This window comes from Bombus bifarius, unplaced genomic scaffold (genome assembly GCF_011952205.1).
Source record: "Bombus bifarius isolate JDL3187 unplaced genomic scaffold, Bbif_JDL3187 scf7180000008263, whole genome shotgun sequence".
Taxonomy (NCBI): Eukaryota; Metazoa; Arthropoda; class Insecta; order Hymenoptera; family Apidae; genus Bombus; species Bombus bifarius.
The window spans coordinates 530,365-553,254 of NW_022884549.1; the positions used below are offsets into that span (position 1 = coordinate 530,365).

At 45.2% G+C, this 22,890-nt stretch overlaps 1 protein-coding gene across 3 annotated transcripts in view; it reads left to right on the forward strand.

Moving 5' to 3' along the window:
• The window catches only part of LOC117211868 (A disintegrin and metalloproteinase with thrombospondin motifs 7-like), a 57,016-nt gene that overhangs the window by 22,527 nt on the left and 11,599 nt on the right, over positions 1-22,890 (forward strand). For all 3 annotated transcript variants that reach the window (XM_033456132.1, XM_033456130.1, XM_033456131.1), the window contains exon 3: positions 5,482-5,816. In XM_033456132.1, coding sequence (XP_033312023.1) covers positions 5,482-5,816 — 335 coding nt within the window. The remainder of the gene's footprint in view (positions 1-5,481; positions 5,817-22,890) is intronic.

The following is a 22,890-nucleotide window of genomic DNA, read 5'->3' on the forward strand; positions in this document are numbered from 1 at the left end:
AGGTAGAGACTGTATGGGAGGTCCGAGTATTCATCCGAGTCCCCACCTGTATTTAACCCCGACTCGCTCCAGGCACACGCTGATTGGTCCGCCCGCCATTTTTCCGACTTTAATGATAATAGGATAATGATGATTATACCGTTCACCGAACGCACTAGATGTTACCTCTCTCCTCCTCCTCCTCCTCCTCCTCATTCCCTCTCTGTCTCGTCGTCCAAGCTATTTATCCGCATCGCAGAAACCTGTATCGAGCGTGGAAAGCTGCGAGCCGTCGCTCGATCGACCCTACTCCGGCGATCGTTCCAACGATCGACGTTTTTTCCTAGCGAGCTACCGCCACGATGTATCCCGCGGCCGATAGTATCGAGAACCCGGCCACCCGCGACACCCACCTTCCCGACAATCACCATAGAAATCGAACCATCGTTTTTACAGCCAGGATCGATATCTTGATTAACCGTGAAGTGGTTCAAGGTTGCCATTTGAGCGCCGCCAAGGCACGCGATTTTTACAGGGTAGAAATGTTTTTGCCGAACTGAGATTACGCCGCGCGCCGTGACATCGATGCAACCGTTCGCCGATAATGACGACAATTATGACCGATACTCGTTAGTCATCCCGTGGTCAAACCATCCGGATGGTACATTGTGAAGTAATCGAGGCACGAGACCAGTGGTTCTTTACTTGTCAAGAGTTCGAACCGCTCGAGAGGTTCAAAGATAAACTTAACTGCAACGTTGCCTCCAGTTAGTTAACGGCCAACGAGTTTATCCTCTCAACAATGTATACGCGGTAACTAACAATCATAATATATTACGACGAACGATAATAAATCGTAACAGATGCTACCGTTTTCCTTCCTAAAATAATGAAAATTCATCGTGCTCGCAGATATCTGTCTGCCTATTGATCGAAAGATATACAAGCGTACGAAACGTTAAGTAATTTCATCGAATTTCCGATTCCAATTTTTTCCTTTCTTTTTTTTTTTTTTTATACAAATAATCGGGAAATATTTCGTCCAAACTATCGGACAGGTGTAAATCTGTTCGCTATATAGGAGATGCTTGAACGGTATGGGAACGGAATTCAAATTCTTGGACATTTTAGTTATGTATTTGCAGATACATACGCAGGCGAAACGCATCGTACGTAGAAAATCGTGTAAAACGAATTGCATGAAAATTATCGATATCCATGCGAATTCTTTCAACGGGGGGAGATTGGACGCGAGAGGTGCGTTTGTTCGGCGATAATCCCATTCACGCGCATAATTCCCGGTGCTTGCCACGCATCATTAATTACGGCCGTTTACATTTATCATTCGTCGACGGCCGTATATTTTCCAAAATTTATACCGCGCGAAGAGCCACCGGAATTTCAGGTATATTTTAGGTCCGGTTTCCGGCCTATTCGTAATAAGCCGTGTCGCGCGAATAATTCTCCTCGCGACAACGTGCGGCGGATCGATGCCGCTGCGACTCGTTACCAACAAGCTGATTAGCCTTCGATATTAACGTAGAGATGAAATTATCCGATAAACAGTGTGAATCGACCGATCCGCGCTATCGTTACTCCCTTACGAAGCACCGTATCGAATGTGCGTTACCTTCGACGATTTTACGTCACTCTTTCCCGATAACCGTCCATCGATGACTTCAACTTTTTCCATATCCATGAAAATAATCGAATTTGCTCATATTCGATAAAATACGCTTTTAACGCTACAACGATGTTCCAGTCAAATCTTTCAATTTTTTACGATCTCGTTTTATTACAAAATTTCACCCGTCCAAGTTCCGTTGACGATAAAACGATTTTAAATAGAGTTCTTTTTCGCGCCATCTCGTTTGATTTTAACAGCCTCCTTAATTTTGTCTCAACGATATTGCCACTATTCATCCTCGAAAGCAATCCATCGGAGAAGTGGCTCGATTTCGTAGCGGATCGATGGTAAGAATCAAGAAGGAACGTTAGCGTACTGTATCCTTGTTTCCTTAGCCTTGGGTGTTTCGGTGCCGGGACAGAAGCTGGTAAACGAGCGGAACTTCTCTATAATTTAACTCTATCGATTCTTAAAACTACTCGCAACTCGAATAAAACGCTTTGTTCGCCCTCTATCTGTATCTCACGTTGAAACTGACATATCGATACTCGCTCAGAGTTATCGCTTTGACAGGAATAACGTTGGAAGAACTTTCATTGGAAACGCTTAATCCTTCGGCTTTCCATATTTTTATTTTCTAGAGTTTCTGTATCGGTATCAAATTGACGGGGAAATGCCTAAGTACTAAACGTCGATCTAGTATTTTTCTGAAATACCAGCGCCGATAAAAAGTCACAGCGATAAACCTTCGTTAAACGAACGCCCGTTATCGATTTCACGAGGCCTGAAATCGCGGTTCGTCCTCCGTGTACGCAAGTATAAATGCGATCATAAATAGCGTCATATATCAAAGACATCGACGGTTCGTCGAGCGTGAATCGTTGTTGTGGACACCGATCGACCGATCGAACTACAATTTACTATTGTCGACGGTGATCTAACGTCTAATAGAATAATTGTGGTTAGCCTCTGGCCGAGGAGGACAGAGAGAAAAAGACGTCGGGAATGCAGCCACGGTTCAGCTGCCGTAATATGTCTTCATGTAAGAGCGGACTGACAGTTAACATCGTTGAGATCCAATCTGCATACCGAGATCGGATATCGTCTTCAATGAAACGGACGGGGCCGTTCCAGATTTTTCCTCCACCAATGCGATCGACCGGTTTAACAAAGACGCGCGTTTCGTCGTTATTTTCTTTGATATCTAGTTTCGAGCTGCCTCTCTCCAGAGTAATGGATAAAATTGATTTTTTTCTCTTCTTTCTTAGAAACAACGTTGCTTCGTATTTGCGCTTTTCATTCGATCGAAGATTTTAGATCGTCTTTGGCGCGGCTAAACTAACCGATAGCTTTTACCTATCGCCTGAGTTACTCGATTCGCATAAACGTTTGTAAGAGAATCTCTAAACGAGCTTCGAACACTCATCGAATGCGTTTATACGTAGTTGACGATACGACCACCTGTTTGCAAGGGAAAAAGAACAGAAAAGTAAGTTAGCATTAACCAACGCGTGCTCGAAACTAGTCGAGACAATAAAGAATACCCAACGATAAAATAATACACTCCGGATAGTCGGATACGAATTAACGCGATCAATGCGCGAAGCTAGTTTGCGACACGAGGATCGACAAAGCACGATATACGTGCGTGATTCCCTTTACGAACCTTTATGATCTTCGTGTTTGCGATCGAGACGTATCGGCAAGTGGGCGCCAAGATGACAAATTGCCGGTGACATTCTATCGTTGGTCGAGGGACGAAGAAAAATCAGAGGTGCTGGCGCGCAGACTTCAAGATCGATGAGCAGCGAATAATCGAATCCACAGCGGTTCTTTTCTAAGCGGTCGACGTTGTGCTTCGACCCATTGAATCAGTCGGAAATTATTACATCAATTTTACGGTGCATAACTGTCGTTCATTCGGCTACGCGTTGTCACCCGATCGGCCAACCGCTTATCATATTGCGGTCGCCGATGTTTGGCCGATCGTTGTGCCATTGTTCCGAATTATTTTTGCCAGCCGCGTACCGATATTGCGGATAATTGTTCGCTCGTGCTCGCGAGTTCTGCGGTTCGTTCCATCCTTTTCGCGCTTTTAAACGTATTTTGGTATTCGCGTTGCTTCGATGAAGCAAAAATCATGTCAAAATTTGTTGGCCAACCCGGAGTAAACGCGAAGGAAAGAAGATCGTCGCTTCGGATAATATCTCGCAACGATGATACCAAATTTGAGAGAAACTTCACGAACACGTAGCTTTGGAAAGGTAGAACAGCAAATATCGGAAAAATGGAACGATCGATACCGACTGCTTACTTTCTCGGTAGATCTGTGCTTAGAGGCGATTCTTTCATTGGATAATGCATCGGGCTCGCTTATAAAACTCACGTGACAAGCTCCGCGATTATGCGGTGTAACGAAGTACTGCGTGAATGAAAAATAGATAAAAATGCTAAGGTAAAAAATGGAGGAAGGAAAGAGAGCGAGGTGGAAATGAATGTAATGCAATTTTCAACGGTGGCAACGCTGTGCTAAGTGAATAAAAGTTGGAAAGGAAGGTTGAAAAGTATCCAATCCGCTACAAATACCGCTTCGCAGCCTCTATGCTCTATTCGCCGTTGACTTTACGGCATAATGAGTTCCATGAGCTGGTAAAAAAAATTGGGATAAAAAACGAATTACACAGTGTCTCGCTTGTCTAACTAGAACATGAGAACTAACGAGATATCGTGATTACAGGTAACGGTAAGCATTATTCGATGTTTTTTTAAAAAAGAAGTTAACGCTATTAATGCGTCTATAGTGTTTCAACGACAGAGCATGCCGAGCGATCGCTAGTTTGCAGTTTCAGCAACGTCGCAAAGGATGCGGATGTTTGTGAAATTTCAAGTTTCTTCGTTTCCGCTCGGCTCGCGTAAGATAGAAATCGGTAAAAATCGATAAAAATGTTCCACGATACTCGGAAGACGAATTTTGCTTCAACGTAATTTCTTTCGAATTTTCTCCTACTCGGTAGGGGCCAGTTATTTCCTTGGAAAAGCTTCGTTTACGAAGAAAAATGAAGTTTTATTATCGCGCCAAGCTCGAGGGCCACGGTAGGATTTAAGATGCCGGCGAGAACGTCAGAAAGCATTAAACGTTATCAACTAACGAACAAAATTCCCGTAAACCGCAAGTACGAGCGGCCAGGGTGCAAAATTCGAGCGTTACAGTACTCCGAGCAATTACTTAAGACGACGTTCGAGAATATGAATGATATCCGAGTATTATTCCGCCGGGCCGGTTTACAATCACGTCGCGATAGCTGTCTTAATGAAACACCGGGCAACGTTGATGCAATTATTTATTTGAAATATTGCTCGATGCAGAGCGCTGGGTGTCCGTAATCAATCACATCCTCCCTCGGGTTGAATTCTGCCGTCTCTGTCGGCGTTTACGAGTCTCTGCCCACTCGCTTCTACCACAGATCGCGTTATCTTGCATTACCCCGGTGAAACCGCCGCCGGTAAACACTCGATTAATATATAACGTTGTTTTACGCGATCGCTGCCTCTTCGCGGAATATTCGCGCAGAATATATCACGCGCTACGAATAAATTTTCTACGCCCAAGAAAACGTACGCCCATGCGTAAAACGGATTATATGCATCGCGCGAGACGAAATTTTAAAAGGAAGTTCCTGTCGACCGATGCTATCGAAAAACGCGGAACGTTGCATGCAACCCTATTGGTCACGTATCAATCAGCGGTGCAACTTGATGCTTTGATCAAACACCATCTCGCTATATCGCGATAACGAGTAGCGTGCTCCTCTACCGTGCACAGGAGTACTTGCTGGTCTAGTGACACGAATTTATCAGAATCATTCCCATTTCAGGCATATATACCATGGAGAAGCACGTCCAGGAGCACGAGATAGTGATACCTCGGAAAGTGACCTACCGAGGGGAGCTTATCTCGCACAACGTGACCCACCACCATCACGAGGACGGGCCAGTGGTACACTATCGATTGTCCGTGGCCGGTAACGAGTACCACATCGAACTGACGGCCGTGGACAACTTCATCGGACCAGGGATGGTCGTTGAAAGACGGAAACGAGACGTACATGTGCGCAGCCGGTCAAAAAATCGCTCGAGCAAGTGCCATTATCGGGGTTTCATTCAGGGACATCCGAATTCCCAGGTTGCCTTATCCGCCTGTGACGGTCTGGTGAGTTTTACGCTTTTGTCCTACCGTCTTCGTTGATTCTTTCCATTTCTTTCTTTCTGCTCTTTCGTTATTCCGCGTTTCCAGAGCAGTGGAAATAGATTAAACGAAATTAGACGAAATGAATTCGTCGTAGAAATGAAAGAAAAACTGAAACTTGCGTAACTTCGAGTTTACGAATTATCGACGAATAAAGTAGAATTAAGTAGAATAGGAAAATACGCTCGCTGCGTCTGATATATCGTACGGGTGCTCTACTTGAATTTTCATATCGATTACGAGAGACACGGTACACAGCTTTACCTTTGATTCCTCGATATCGAAAGCAAACAGTCAAACTTACCTTACGACGATTGTGTTTCATCGTCTTTCGATATTTGATTATTACTATTTACCGTTACTATCTCTTTCGTGGAAATGCAAAATATTTGCACGATTTAAATCGCCGATATCGGAAATGTTCTCGATCCTCGTCCGTTATACGGAATTATAGAAATGAATACTGCGAATAATAATTATCAGATTATTAGCGAAAAATATTTAACACGTGTGAATATTTGCGGATGAATGTTAAACAAGAGCGGAAGATTAATGAAGCATGTATACAGACGTCGCTGTACATTTTTTCATTAAGAAATAATATCTGTTCTTCCGCTGGATTCTCGTCCATGTGCTATCTCAGCTTACCTTTTGCAGCTTGCGTATACTTGATAACATAGTAGCGCTGGCAGTAAAGAAAATACACGCGAGCCGGTATATACGCGCACAGGATAACGCGGGTTAGCGAGGTTTAGTTTTTCGCGGTCGTGAAACGAAACGATCCTCTATTATCTAGGGAAAATATAGATTAAACGTGAATTCAAATTCTTTTCCTTCTTGAACAACGTCTTTCAAAAAGACCGTATAGTAAGTCGGAGCATCTTGCTTTTAAAGAATAAGTCGCGCTTATTTACGTCTACCGAGATATAGAAAGAGGATATATCGAGTCTGGTTGACAATTTACGAGACCAAAGAAATTTGAATCGCCAATAAGAGAAACGATCTAGTTGTTCGACTTGCGATACGATGTACCCTCGTGCATAGTATTCGATGCAGCTCTTTCGAGTAGCACAGAGAATCGATAACGTTCCTCCGGAGTTTCTCTCCTACTCGTGCAAAATATTTGCTAAAATGGGAACTCTGGCAGCGATCTCCTACCAATTTCTCGACCACCGCACCCACCACCGCGCTGTGCCGCGTCTGACGCTTATAAAACCGCCTCAATTGGTGGCAGTCGCATCCGCGTTTAAAGCGGCATCCGTATCCGGCGGATTCGGTTCGGCGAAATTACATTTCCAAGTTGGGCACGGCTCGCGGAGAACAGTCTCGCCTGCGCCGCAAAACCGAAAGGCGAAATTTACGAATATGAACGTATATCCTCGACATCCGACGGGTGTGGTATCGCGAGAGAAACTCGCACGGAAGTTCGCCGCAGGGAGGAAGGACGTAGAGCGTAGAGCGTAGAGCGTAAAAGGTAACGCGGTAACGGCGCACAAGAGGGAAGAAAGAGAGAACGCGCGGAGGTGGCAACGAAGCGCACGATCTCGCGAAAAAGAGAAGCGCGAGAACAATGGAAGAAGCCGAAGGTCGTGCAAGTGGATAAGACGCGTGAAGAGGGGGAGAAGGGATAAAGGGGAGAGCGGATGCGAAAGAGGGAGGAGTCACGAAGCATGCATCGACGCAATTTGCTCGCAGCTTCCAGATAATGATTTAATTTGCCATGGCTTGGCAGATTTATGACGGCGCACCTCGCCGATGCGTCCACCTGTAAACGCGCACACCTATTCTCTCGAGTGTCTGCAATCCACGCGAACGCAATCAGCTTCCAGGCGAATTCGAGTACGAGTAACCTTTTGCGTTCGTGGATTTATGCCGCCTGCGAACCGTCGAGTTCGTTCGAGTATCTCGCTTCGCACCGCAGCGGACTCTTCAAATCCATGGAACAACTGAAAGAAGGCTATCAGCGCTGCTTATTAGCCGATTACCGCACCGTGCCGCATCGAGCCGCGCGATTGCGCGATCCTGCCTTGCGCGCTAACGCGTCGATGCAGACCACAACTCCAGAATGCTAATTTTCTTCGATTTCGCCTTTGTACGAAGCGACGATTGAAAATCGGAGAATATGCTAATTTAGATAGATTTGCGATTTCATTTCAGCCAAGTACGTGGTAAGTACGCGTGTGTGCCGCTTTGTTTACCAGCGAATATTCTTGCAAAACAGCGTTTAATTCGTAGAATCGTATAAATCAGGTAATTCGGAGAAAGTACAAGCGTTTCGCTTGCATCGTATCTAACTTCGTTACAAGTGTAATAATAACCTGCTATGATTTGGTCCGTGACGTCATCGAAGCAGAGTTGAACCTCGAGTAAGCGTGATTCCGAAAATCCGGACCGAACGATTTCTAAATTTCGCACCCGACAGGATTTCTTCGGACTTTTTCACTACCCGGCACTACGCAAAAAAAGTGTGCAACTTTAATCTCTCGAATTTCTACGTCCGTGAAAGATACTTTTTCCGAGGATCGTGAATAAAATTCTAGCGTATAAATAAAAATAAAAGATGATACATAGATTAATAAATCAAGTCAAGACGAGATTTCCATGGAGAAATAAATGCGTGTACGAATGAGAAGAGGTTGAATCGTGAGAGGCAAAATCAGATTAGATCGCATAGGTGGTCCGAGCGGAGGACGTTCGAACGTCCGTTCTGTTGAACGTGGAGGAGCGTAAACTTCCCTTTGTAAGGGGGCGGATTCTCACGCAACAGCAATTTTGTCTGCTCAATTTTCTAGAGGAAATCGGTTGTGACCGCTTACCGCTCGCGGCGATCGACCTTCCCGGTGTTATACAGAGACACGAAATTTTGCGAACTCGTCTCGCAAGTGCAGCTACGCGGAAACTGTAACCTGCCGTGACGTTCGTTTCTATCGCTCGATAAGGACAAGCCCGCATCGCTATGGTTAATTAATCGGTACGATTCATTTCGATTCGACCGTATGCGCGCATCGATCGAATTGTGACTTGTCGAATTAAATCATCGGCGGAGTTTGACGAAATTACGCGCGTTCGTGCTACCGTGAATTCATCGAATTTGACTTTGATACATTGGGACAGTCTGCCTCTGATTCGTCTGTGACCAGCGTAATTAGCCGAAGATTCCTCGATATGGTCTTTTAATCGGTGAATATGGAATCAGTGGCAAATATCAAAATCGCTCGCGTTGATCGCCCATCGAGAAAGAGGAAAGAGATCAAATTCGGTTAAGGATCATCGAAGCAATTCGAATCGCGAGACGATTCTTCTTACACGTTCGACGACGCGTTTATCGGTGTACCGTGTAGGTATAATCACCGGAAATCAGATTCAGGATATGTCGTCAATTATAATCCGTCGAAGGCAGCAGGTGCGGGAGGCGAAAATTAGCATAGATCCTTGCAGTGCAGTAGCCGCATACTTTGTTGTTAATTTCTCCTTGAAACCGTATTTACCCACGTGTGAGCGTTTTAATGCGCCCAACTACGATCCTCTCGCTATTACGCATGCGATATCCCATTTTATCGCACTATAAAATTGATGGAACAGAATGGCAGAGTGCGCGCAAAGCTCTCGCAAGGAACCGTCGTAAAATTTCAAATCGCCAACCGCTTGTACTCGCGGTTTACGATTCGATGAATCTTCGATTTCGACTTATGATCAGCGTTCCGTTATATGGTAACCTTTAATAGCGGTATTGTAGGATGCGTTGCCAACGTAAACGTTACGAACTCGCGAACTTTTAATTATTCGTCGCAAATAATAAGCGTGGTGCAACGAATAGGTAAAGTTGAAGTTACAACAAATCAATGTCCATGCAGCGAGTTCTCCGCGTTATAAATTCTCGGTTTAATAAAGTGTATAAAAGCTTATTGTGTTAGAAGGATTGATATCTCGCAGGTAAAGTATGGATATAAATTATTCCCGGTAGACGTTCAGCCGTGCAAATAAACTGTTTCGCTATACCAGATATTTATTGCATCTTTAGAAACGGAAAAATTGTTCGCCTCTACGCAGTTTCTCCGGATGAATTCGCGTTGAAATATTAGGCTGTTGCAAGCGTTCTCTACGCCATTGAACATAAAGCACGAACTCAATTTTTAAAAGACTGCGCGTTCAAAATTAAGACGTACAAGTACAAATGTCGTTAATGGCGGTACTTCATCTTTCTCCGACTGTATCGCGACATTCTCTTCGTCGAAACTAGTCGATTCAAAGTCTCGAGCGGACTACGGAGGAGCGTTAGCGTCTCGAGCGTCGTACATGTATAGCAACCTGCTAAAAAATATCATTTCGACGACGGTCGTTACAAGGATCGAAATAGAAAATATGGACGTTCGATTTGGCGAGTTCCGACAGAGATTGTAGAAACCAGCGCGGTCATAAAATTACGATAGCACGGCATAGTAGCGCATAGCGCGCGATATTAATTCGTCGTGGCATTTAACGGCCGATAACAAGCTTCGGGCCAACAAATCCGTTGGTCGATTCTCGCGTATGCCCTTCTGGGAAGTAATTTTCGGTGGAATCGATGGTTCGTAATCGACGAGGACCCGATCTGACCACGTGGCAGAACCACGCGTATTTACGCGACATGTAAATGAAGTAATCGTTTCGGGTTGGCGCGTCTGCAGTTACGCGCCCGCAGTTACGCTCACACACCAACGGACCAAGTGTAATTGGCATCGATACGTAATGTTCAGTAATTTCAGGCTTCCACGATAATGGTATTATCTGGTGGGTTAATTCGCCGGTACGCCCTCGATAGCGACCGCTTAACGTGAGTTAGAATTGAATTTGACACGCCGATCCACCCTTTTGCTGCTGTCCCCGCAAGATGCTGTACCGTGATCCCTTTGTTATCTTGAGTGGCTTACGGGCACGGGACATTTCAAAGCCCGGCATTACGTTTATTGGATAGCTCGATGATATTAGGATCGAAGCGGTGGAACCTTCTTCGAACAATGTCCTGGCCAAATCTCTCTGAGGGGCCACCAAATGTGAAATGGCAGTCGATTAGGTCGCTTACATTTGTTTCGATAAATCCTATTTGTCGAATCCAACGACGAGAGATCGATTGCTCGAACCACTCGAAACGGTGACTTTTTCCTTATAAGAAAGAAATTGTACCGCGTTTAATCAAAATACGTATTAGAAACGAAAAAAGGAGGATGTCGCGAAGTAATTTTTTATGTTGCAGAATTTTTTCGATCGATGCACTGTTACTATACGCGAAGCGAAGTATGTTCGCGTTATCCCAAAGACCGCACACAATACTTGCAACTATCCACTTGCTCTATGTTCGTGAAACGTTAACAAATTCCAAATGTCGGTCTACCTATCTCTAACAAGCGCGGCAAGGCCTAACGCGAGCACTATCGTTCAGATCGACGAACTCGGCATGCGAATCTTGCCATGGTTTTCTTTGCGAAGAAACGGGAACCACGATTCGTCGCCGACGAGAATAGGAGAACGAGAGAGACGGGTGGTTTGTTGGTATCGTTTGGACGCTACCGAAGAGCGTGGTTTCTTTATTCGTTATCTCGAATTGCACGAAGTTCTCGTGGCTGGCGGATGTCGTCGTCGAAGAATCAAGAAACGGCGGAACGCGTCTATTAAATTTCCAGGAATGATCGCGAGGTACGATAGGCTCGGTCACGCCGGCTGCAAAATGCGCCATGGACATGCATCTTCTCGCGTGAGGTACGCCTGCTGCTTTGACAAATCGCGTTTATATACCCATAGGACGTGATTGCGTCGTTAACGTCGAAAGAACTGTTCGCGAAAAGACAGGAATCGTCGTCAACGATCCGAATCTTCGATTTCGGTGGAAAACCGCCGTGTCGTCGAAAATGCCGCTTGCTCGAATTTACGTCTTCGTTGCTCACGCGAAACGTCAACTTTATCGATCCCTGTTCCCGAGTCTTTAACTTTCTGACAAAATCTAAATTTTTTCCGGATCAAAGAGTATTAACGGAAATTAGAATAATTCGGATGAATGCGTTTAAGCGAAGCGAACGTAGAACGCAATCGCTTTGAGGAATCTACTTATTTCGCAAATATCGTTGATGTAAAAAGAAGAGATATCTCGTGGAAGAAATATTCAACGGTTATCCCGGAGCTAGAAGCAGCATGCCGTTATAGGTTGTTATTGTGGCTGTCGAGCTACCAATTGAAAGAGAAGAATCGCGGAAAAAGAAGAGATGACGCGTCGCGCTTATAAACTGCTTATAAGCTGCTTATAAGCCCCTAATAAACCGCTTCGATTATTATTTATGGCTCTGTCTCGCGGTAATGAGAGACTCGAGAATCACGCGTTGATTTAGTTTCCTAGAATTTTTAGCCGAACGAAAGCCTGGTGACGGTGATACGTTATAAAGAAAACAAGATATCTTTTTATATTCCAGCTATCCGATTTCAGGGTGTATTACTAAGTCGTTCATCGATTGATTTTTTAATTCGAACGTGTATTCGAACTTTTTGGAACGTGTATCGTTTCGCGTGTTTTCTTTGTCGGTTAAATTATCTATATCCATTTACAGAACCCTCTACTCTACTTAACGCGAAGGACGGCAGTGAAAGATTATATTCCGATCGGAATTTGTAATTTGGCGTGTATAATGTGGCGCGTGTATGGAAAAATCGGAAATAACCATAGGAAGGGATAAAGATTAGCGATTTACCACGCGCCTTTCAAAACTTTACGCGTACCGATCGATTTCAGCGTCTCGGTCTAATTTTCTGACCCCGATACCGGTTTTTTCGAGAATCGAACCATTTTACTGTATTCTTTTTGCCCCTACCATATATGTAATTAGTGGCAAACAAGAACGTTTCGAGTACACGCTAACGATACTTCATCGGAACGTGTCTCGATTATTCGATCAATTTACTCGATCTTACCTAATCTAACAGACATAATATCGAGCCAGGTTAGAACGAACGAGCAATTTTTCTTTTTTAACGTCGTAGCACGATCCAACGGTATCTCGAAGAATAAGTTACGAGTTTCTCGCGATCGGTATATCATATACTCCGAAGCGTGAACCATCGTCGAATCCACAGCGAAGGAAAGAAATAGAATTACGATGTCCACAGTGGTAAGAGAAACGAAAGCCAACCATCGGTGGCTGCAATGGCTTCGATCTAGTAGGGACCAACGGCAATTAATTATTTACGCGTAGACCTAGCCACCAGCGAAAGGTTAGGAGGCGTGAATACAGTTGGTATACACACTTGCACGCGCACGCAATTTGATTCAATGTTCGCCGTTGTAGGGGAACAGGTTCTCCAGAGTACGTGCCGAGCCGGATCTGAATACGTGGTTAACATATAATTATCGGTAGTAGGTAATCAGAGGAGAGCTGCCCCTCGTCCAATTAATGCGTATCTATTTTGATGGATCTAAATGAACGATGGGTGGTCCTTATTACATTCGATAATTAAGCTTTTAATCGATCGCCTAACTCATCTCCACCAGTGGGAAAAAAACGTTGATGAAAGGTCAGCCGTACCGTGCGCTACCTTCCACTCGCTTTCTCCCGAGACTCTGAGAATCGTGAGAAGCTTCGCTACGAATACCTTATTTCGTGGATTTCGTGGATTCCGATCAGACCTTCGAAACGTTTAAAACGGTAAAAATCACGATGAAAATCTTGCTAAGAGTGTTCGAGGATTTGCATTGGATCTACGGGCAATTCCCAAGTTCTAGCATCGATCGGCGGGAACGCAATTGGCTCGGTGCGGTTTGGAAAGGGTTTGGAAAGAGGCTCGATCGAACGATCATCCTCGAAAAGTCGAACGAAACGTCCCCCGGAGTGGTTAGTCGCTGGAAGATTGGAAACACGCAGTAGGCCTCGAACACGCGGATACGGGGATAGTAAGTAACCAATGTACCGTCGCGAACTGTGTTTATGGGCGTCGCAATCATCGAGCAACGGGAGCCTTTTTTGTAAAAGCCAACTTCTCGGATAGCCATGGAGAGCGTTTGCATGTACATAGTGGTCCGTGGTAGCGATCATTATGCACCACCTACACGGGAGGTTCGTGGCAACTATTCTAATGACGGCATAAATCACGTTTCTCTGCAGGAAGCATTTATCATCATCGAGATCCTCGCTCCTCCCTCTTCTCCTCCTTCCTTTCCTTTCCTTTCCTTTCCTTTCCTTCGTTCGCCATCGATTTTTTCGTCCACTCTTTCCCCCGGTTTACTCTCCTCCTTGTGCAAGCTATTCTATGCAGCTCGAATAGTTACATCCACCTTCTAGAAACCACCCCGAGGAATACGAACTCTCGCATGCCTTTTATCAAGAAATCAAGTTCCGCTACTCGAGGGAACGTCAACTTTCTTCTTCCTTTTTCGCGTTGACGCGCTCGAAAGTACAGGGACTGGCAGACAGCGAAGATGCGAGAATTTCTCGTTTCGTTGGAACGCCTCTCGTCCGCGTGTTCATTAAAGATTAGTTTAATGACGATGGGCTCGGTATCGATCACTCTTAATCGTCGCTGTTGTGCGTTCTTTTTAATGTCACCGTGATTGATCGATGACGTAATTAATTACGGTAATGACTCTGTAGCTCTCGGTAATTTCACATCGGCCCGAAAAATATCACATCCCCGGAGGGCTGCTCTTTACATACGTATTCGATGCGTGTCGATTTCTTCTTTAACGCGATGCCAAGTTTTACCTTCTCATGGACACGGTACTGCAAAACACAACTATCCACCGAATCAATGAATTATCGCACGATTGTCGCAACGATACTTTATACACCTACCGCTTCACCACCTTTCGTAATACCTTTTAATGTATAATAAATCGATCTACCGAATCGTAAAGTTTCCAAGGCACGATTTTCTCGGTATAACGCGGAAACGTTCGCGATCAGCTATCGATGGTCGTGCGAGAGAGCGGTGCATTCCTTGATCTCGTTACTAGTACTCCATCCACCTTGGAACGGATTCCTCGAACTCTCGTGATCAAGGCGTTACGTTCTTCTACGCTGAATGAACCGATTACTATCGCGGATAAAATAAAAGGAGTCGTTACTCACCGGTTGCGATCTGGCTGTTGTATCTGTTTCGCTACTTGACAGGAAACGCGTGTAACGAAAGAAAGGCGCGGAGAATTTATACCTTACCGAGGCTAACGGTGAACAAATCTCTATACGTTGTCGATTCCTATAAAATCGACACCACACCGACGATGTACGATGTACGATGTACGATGCGGAGATCTTTGTTGGCAAATCGCGGGAACGATATTCGATCGATTAGCGAATATTTGTTAAGGCTTAAACGCGAGTTTCTTAAAAATCGAATGCCGTCGAAACGTCTAACGACTTGATCGAAAGAAGAGAACGAGCCGTGCGATGGCAGCGCGTTGATCGATAACGCCTAACGAGCAATCGCACCAACGACTCCGGGTGTAATTGAACGGCGAGAAGCTGGACAATTAACGAGCAACGCACCGGTCGGTCGCGAGCAAAAGGGTTTTTCAAATGGGGGATCAGGGACGTAACCTCGGTTCTCTCGTGCTGTTACAGCGTTGCGACAAGTGTACACACCCATGCTCGCGGTTAATGCGTCTTGTCTTCTGCGAGGAAACAAGCGTAAGAGGAACAAGCGATCGGTCGCGCAGCCTGACGTCATTCTCGATCCTTCGCGCGATTAGTCGACGAGCGGCTGCGCCGCGCGAACGATATCGCGCGATTGACATTTCGAATAATTTATCGTCTCGTTAAAATACATCCTAGCGGGGCAGAAGGGCGTAATCCCGGTACTGGCATCGATACATCGTCTTGCAACCGCTTCTTCGGCTCCGTCACGCAATTAACCCCTTTTTCCAGTACAAGTCGACGCAAACACGACACTACCGTCCAGGTGCCAACGCTTGGAAGAAGACGTTGCTGCTTGCTTATACGCCATATCGAAACAACTTTTCATAAAAAGTGTTCGTCGCGTGAAATCTGCACACCTCCATACGTATTACGTGCGACGAACGGATAATTCGAACGAATGTAGCCACTAAGAAGGTCGCCAGACGAAGAACCGCTAGCAACGCTTGCTTCCGATTACCGAAAATAATTCCTGCTGAAAGAATCTATCGATTGGAACGAATGTGAAGCTAACGTCGCTGTCTGGAACGGGATAATGCGAACCGTAAAACACATTTTGGCGAATCGAGTTTCCATAGAGATGGTTGAGATCGGAGAGAGAGTTAAAATCCAGCGGAGAATTAGAAGCTAGTCGAAGGGAAGAGAACAAATTTCAACAAGTCGATATCCTATAATTTGACTAGAATCGATGTTCGTATTGTAGCAAATTAGTTTAAACTCTAAAGCTCGATCGTCGATCAAATTTCACGATTTATAGATACGGAGGTTAGCATCTTTTCGGAAAGACGCAAAAATAACTTTGCACGTTGGTCAGAGACTTTATTAGATCAGAAATATTATAAATTATTTTTAAAATACATCGATCTTCGTGACAGAAAGGGCAAAAGATGCGAGAGTCTCTTCGCGTATGTTGCAAACACGTTCCATCTTGAACAGAATCGAGAGCGTAGAGCACAAACGACACGTAAGTATAAAAATTCTACGGAATAAGAACGAGGTTCGCGGCTGGCACTCTACTTCTGCGTCTTCTTAATCTCCGCTTCGAAGGAATTTCTATTACTCTGTAATTTTCCAATTATCGAGTACATATCTGGCGTAACAGTATAGAGCTTAATCGAGTCGAGTGAAGTAAGAAATTCAGGAAGGCGTGTTCGGTTGGCGAACAAATAGCCGTTAATGAATTTATCTCTAGTCGTTATCGGCATCCGGATCGATCCAGAGCACATTTTTCCGCGACGGATGAGTCACGAGAAAGAAATAGAAACGAAGAAAGAGGAGGATCGAGCTGGCAAACGACGCAGATGCGATTATCGGGTCGATCCAACGGGGACGGGTATGGAAGCGGTGACCTCGGGCAATTACGAAAATGGGTGTAAAGCAAAGGAGTGAGACGAAGAATCGGAAAGGTGAGAAATCACGGGCATTGTCTCCTTGGTGTAACTTTGATACTTTACAAGCCGTCGAGCCAATCAAATTCAATTAGCTTTGACATTCGTTAGCGACCGTTCGCGTCGATGACAAATCGGCAGAACATACCTGCGCGATCGATGAACGATACCGAGGAAAGTTTACGGAGGAACGGTCTCGCGAATACGCTGCAACGTTTACAGAAACGAAATACCGATTGTTGATTCTTCACGGCATATAAATTGCTGATATTTATCGTACGGTTAATCACCTCGACTCCGTGAGAGTAACGCGATAAATTTCTTTGAAATTTTGATTACGCAACTGCTTCAAGAGTCGCCATATGCCGAGCATATTTACTTCTGAAAAACGCGATTTTCACGCTATTGTAGTAGGAAATTGATATTGATTCGTCCATTTCAAGGTGTTTTATGGTATAATAAAAACTCGTTAACCGTAAAATATCGTCGCTTATTAACAACGCCTGTTGGCATAATTGTAATTTACAAATTGCATTGCAGAAACGCTTAAATCCTGAAACAACAAAGAAGACTTTCGCGAATCAATCGATACTTCCACCAGGCGACGTAGAGAGATACCGCCGATGAAACTTTTTAACTTTGACTCGCTCGTAAATTCGATTCGATAATCGATACTCCATAATCTCAAATTTTCAAATTCTAAATTTCCAAGCTGTCGCGATACTGTATAAATTATAGAACGCTTGTTGCTCCACGGTAACAATAAAATCTTTGTTAGAATCGATGTTCGTTTAAGCGAAAGCAACGTAACGGACACAAAGTGTTAGCTATCGAAGCAAGTGGATAGGATAACAAGGAACGTACAAGACACGACAGCGGATCCAGTGGACACGTCGACTAGGAGTTACCCGGCGTTAAACGTACGGGTATGTTTAGTACTACTCGAATGTACGCGTACCGATATTCAATTTCAATAAGCCGTACAAGTGTTTATCTCGGTCGCAACACGTGCAGCGTGAAAAGCGCATCGACGATCTATTCCCCGTTGTATTCAATATCGAGAGATGTAATCGAAGCGAGTAGACTCGAGACAAATTCAGTGTCGGTCGCTGGTCGGTCGCTGGTCGGTCAGCCGCATCGACAACATCGTCACGAGCGTTACGCTTATCGACAAGCTTTAGCCGCTATCGAGAATCGCGGATGGTACAGAGGCTGCAGTTGGTTTGGACGTGGATTTACACTTGCGACACGAAGCGGTGGAAAGGAGAAAAGACTCAAAGGCGTAAGCGTCGCGGAGCGTTCTCTGGTCCCAACTGCGAGCATGGGCGTCGACGGGTGACAGCATTGCGACCGCCCATCGATACACCTCGTTGGTCGGACAACAATAATTTATATATGCTAGATTATACACCGAGGTAGCCTTAATCGTTGCAGCGTATTGCCACGCGCGAGAATAACGACTGTTCGGCGACCATTAACTAACTACGATCGAGTCGAACCAAGTCCGATCGCCGGTTTCCGACACATTATGCTAATCCCACCTACCGTGGCTCTCCCTCTCTCCTACGTCCCGCCTCACGCCCCGTCTCCGTGCCTTCTTTCCGTGTCGACCGCGCGTTAATTAACTCGATAGTTTACGCGAAAACCTCGTTCCAGACGCTGAACTTTCCCTGCTCGCGCCAACCGTTCTAGCCTTTCTCTTTAGAAAACTTCGCCTCTTGTATCGTTCCAATTGTTGCCAACGAATCGATTAAATAATTTCATTTGTTACGGCGCGTAGTTACCGCTTATCGTATCTTTCCATTTACCTCGCGTTTACCGAGAGGAAACAAAGGTTTTGTCCGTGCTTCCTCCGGGATATCGACGATCGCTCGTTTACTCTGCTCTTTCTTTTTCGCTTCCGTCTCTCTTCTTTTTTTTTTTTTTCTTTTTTACTGGAATTTTGACAGGTAAAACTTGTCGTAGCCGATGCACGAACGCAACAACGATCGAGATTGTTCCTTGGTATCGCTCCTCGAAGCAAAGGCAGACTCTCCTCCCTGTCCCCGAGGACGTTATTCAACATATTTGAGAAGAACCGCCCTCGGTAAAAAGTAAATTAGATAAAATTGAATTCCTTGGTTTAGATCAGAGACAAACTTCGTAGTAGCCAGTTTCGCGTTATTTGACACTGTGAACGTTATTAGGAAGAGCATAGGAGATCTTGGGAAACTTTAAAAGTTCCGACGAAAAGCTAGGTATTTTGCGACGGAATAACGGAACCAGTCAGCGAGCTAGTTTCCCCCTGAGAATCGGATTGCTCGAAACGGAGCGGCGTCACGAGAGGCGACTAGTCAGTCCTCCTGCTGCCTGATATCTCGCGTGTTCGCGGCAATTAGAGGAAGGTGTGACAGATACGAAGAGGTTTTGCCGCGAAACGGGCAGAGAGGAAGGTGCAGAGCGTAACGCATGGCCGGCCATAAATTATCGGCCGGTGCACTGAATTAATCGGATCCTAGAAACGGAGGGGAAGACGGGGCGGCGCGCGTACATCGCGAAAAGGAGTCGGCCGGGGCCATAGAACGGCTGGCCAGCCATCCGACCAATTAAACGAACAAACAGACATCTAAATTGGACGGTTGACCTTTATAGAAATATATTTACTTGCGATTGGATGCATTGAATTGCCGCGGCAGGGCACGCATGCGCCGGACTCGAAATAACGAACGGCCGGTAGATCGTTCGATCGATAATGTCATCATCCATTTTCATTCACCGGTTCCAGTAACAGCTCGCCACGACGAAATTACTTAATTTGCGCTTCGGCTTCTCCCCTTCTCGGCTCTTTTGTCGGGATTCCGATCGTACGTTATCGGGGAACACCGAATGATCTACGACCGTTTCGGATCGTCTTTGCCGACCTCGCGCCAACCGCGCGCAACTCGCTAACTCGTTGAAACTATCGCTTCGTTCTATCAACGAAACGGAGCAAAAAGCGAACGTCCGATCAACCACGACCGCACAACGCTGCACCGACGGAAAGTTTAGATCAGACGAGACTGTCTCTCGAGAATTGCCAGTGTCGGCAATTATCTACTCGCATCATCTATTCTATTTACATACTTGGGCTGGAAACATTCCGGCTCCAAAGCCTGCTCGATCGTAATCCGCACGATTCCATCGAAGAATTCGATTCGAGACGCGAGCGTAACAATGGCACCTGATTAACGTCGCGCCGATCGAAGGCGCAGAAACGAACGTCGAAACGGAGCAATCGATTCCGTCGACGAGAGACCGAGGTTCACCTTCGCCTCGAGATAAATCCGGATTAATCCGATGAGGCAGTCGGAAGCGACGCGCTGAATCTTAAGGGGATAAGGTTACGGATAAATACATATAACGCTTTGCAGTTAACCGGTTCCACGCACACTCGCGAACAGCAAAAGGGACAGGGAATTTATATGGATGGCGCTTTACGTAGATCCGACCGGCTAGCTAATAAACGTATCGAGTTTACAAATAAATTTAACGTCCATTCAACTTCTAAATTCAACATCCATTAGCGATATGCCGCGAAGTATCTCGCTATAAACTAGAAACGTTGTCGCTCGAAAGCTCCAACGTCGCGTCGAGCCACCGAACGTCTGCCGCGAATAACGTTCCAGCTTGCTCTCTCTCTCTCCGTTCGACTTAAATATTCGGGGTTTCCGGATGACGGACGGTTAAAGAAAGGAAGAAATACATGACGTAGAAAATTGAATTTTCTTTGAAGTACGCAGACCCTAGGCCGTTGTAAACCTGTCACTTTGTCGCTCGAATTCACGTTTTCGCTACAATGGTACTTTGCGGTATCCTGCGTTACCGTCCTTTGGAACATTCTGCGGAATGTCAGAGTTATTTTCTCGATAAAGCTCGACCCGTAAGAATCAAGAGATTCGGAATTTCTAATATCCACGATATAAATCCTATCGTAGCAAGATTTTAAAAGACGTGTAAAGGTCGATAGACAAACGCGTTCGCGCTCCTCCAGACTCGATTACCATTCAACGGCTTTTTTCGTAAGATGCTCCGAAATCGTTCTCGAATCGGTGTCGTGACGCATTCGGCGAACGAAGCCGATCTCATATTGGGAATAAAGAGCGCCGATTGAAAAGAAAAGAGAAGAGAAAAATCGAGCGCATCGTTAACCGAACGAACGACAATGTTCGTGGCGTGGTTGAAGCGTCGAAGCCACCACGGCAACAAATCACTCCTTATATAGTCGATCGGCGTTTCTGCGCGCTTAAGATGAAAAGAAACGGTGCAAAAAATAAAAGGTAGCCGCGGATGGGGGAGAAAAAGATGAAGATGAAGGAAGGAAAGGAAAGGGAACGGCGACGAAGAGAAAAGAGGAAAGGAGAGAAGAAGGATCGAGCCGTGAGGCCCCATGCGGCGCTGAATCACGCTCGGTCCTTTTTCACTTTGCGGTCCTTCAACGGTGCGGTGCCTCTGTTGGAGTTGGGCTTACCTCTTTGTAAGGCTGGCGCCGTGATTTTTCACGGTCGGCGTCGGAGAATTGTTGAAACACGACCAACCCTGGCTCGCTCGACTTGTATTTCAGGCCCTTCGCCTGGCCGTCTTACCTATTTCTACCGCGCCAACTTAGCTGCATCTCCTCCTCCAATCGATTATTTCCCACTACATATTTTTACACGGAATTCTCGGTTTATAGGACTCTCGTACGAATTCCGATTTCGTTCCTAAGATTCTTCGTATAAATTATATGCCCGCTGGAACAGCTATTCGACCAAAGTTGCTCGCCAACCGATAAAAATTTTTTTATTCCGAATCGCTCTTTTCTACCGAGCAAGGAGAGAAAGAGAGAGAGAGAGAGAGAGAGAGAGAGAGATCGTTTTTTAAATTTTGACACGTCGACTGACGATTTAACATCGTTAGGATCGAACGATGCGAATTGGAAACGACGATAAACGGTCGACGCGATCGAGAGATTTTTAATGAAAGAACGGAAGGACGCGTGAAAAATGAGGCGCGAATTCGAAATTCGTATCGAGTGGATCTATACGGCTGGTGGATGTTGTACTCGATTGTAACGGCAGCGATAAAGGGGAAGCAGATAAAGAGAGCGATAGCGGAAGAAGCGAACAGAAAGAGTGGGCGTAAAATGAGAATTTGTAAATCGAAATCAGACGATGGGTGTTCCGCCGATCAATTGCTATTTGACGGAGAACGGTGAACACTATCGACGATCGAGAATGATTAATGACGCGGCACAGCTATAAACGCGGTAATCTGTACCGGCATCGAACGAAACCGATTTTCATTATACCGTTTTTCGTTTCCAAGGTGTTACCCACGAGGCCCGCCTCCACGTACGCCTTCCGAAACGGCTATTCTTCGATCTCCGACTAGCAAATGGCTAGACACGGCGAAACAGACAGGGTTATTCTTGAAATGACAAATCGAAATGAACATAGAACGAATGATTTCGTAAGAAGAGCAACAGTTGTCCGTTTAGGAAAGTTACTTTTTAGATTGCTTCAACGCGTTAAATTATTTAGATTTTTGTCAGAATGTTTCTTCCGAGATTTAACGCCTAAAATAGAGAGGGAGAGAAAGAGAGAAGCGGTGTTTATGCAACGTGCATAAAATTCTATTGCACTGCATAAAGTTTTGCGGTAAAGTACTTAACTACATTCGTAATAGTTGCAAGTTCTACAATTGAGATAGAAGCACAGATTACTACTCGAGCGTAATAACCATCGCTTTAACGCGAAAAGTCTTTATAGGTGAAATTTCTCTTATATAGTCAGGTTCGCTAAATTTTGGATGTAAAAGAAAATGTAATCGTTGTAGCAACGAAACGTAAAGCTCGGCGTTAGTTTTTAAGACAGACTTTGGTAAAGAATAATTTGATAATTATCGAACGTCGAAAGACTTTGACGACTAACAAAGTCGCTAACAAAGTCAACGTAAGAGAACCGAGTTTAAATATTACAAGCTTGGAATAACGCGACATTTCGA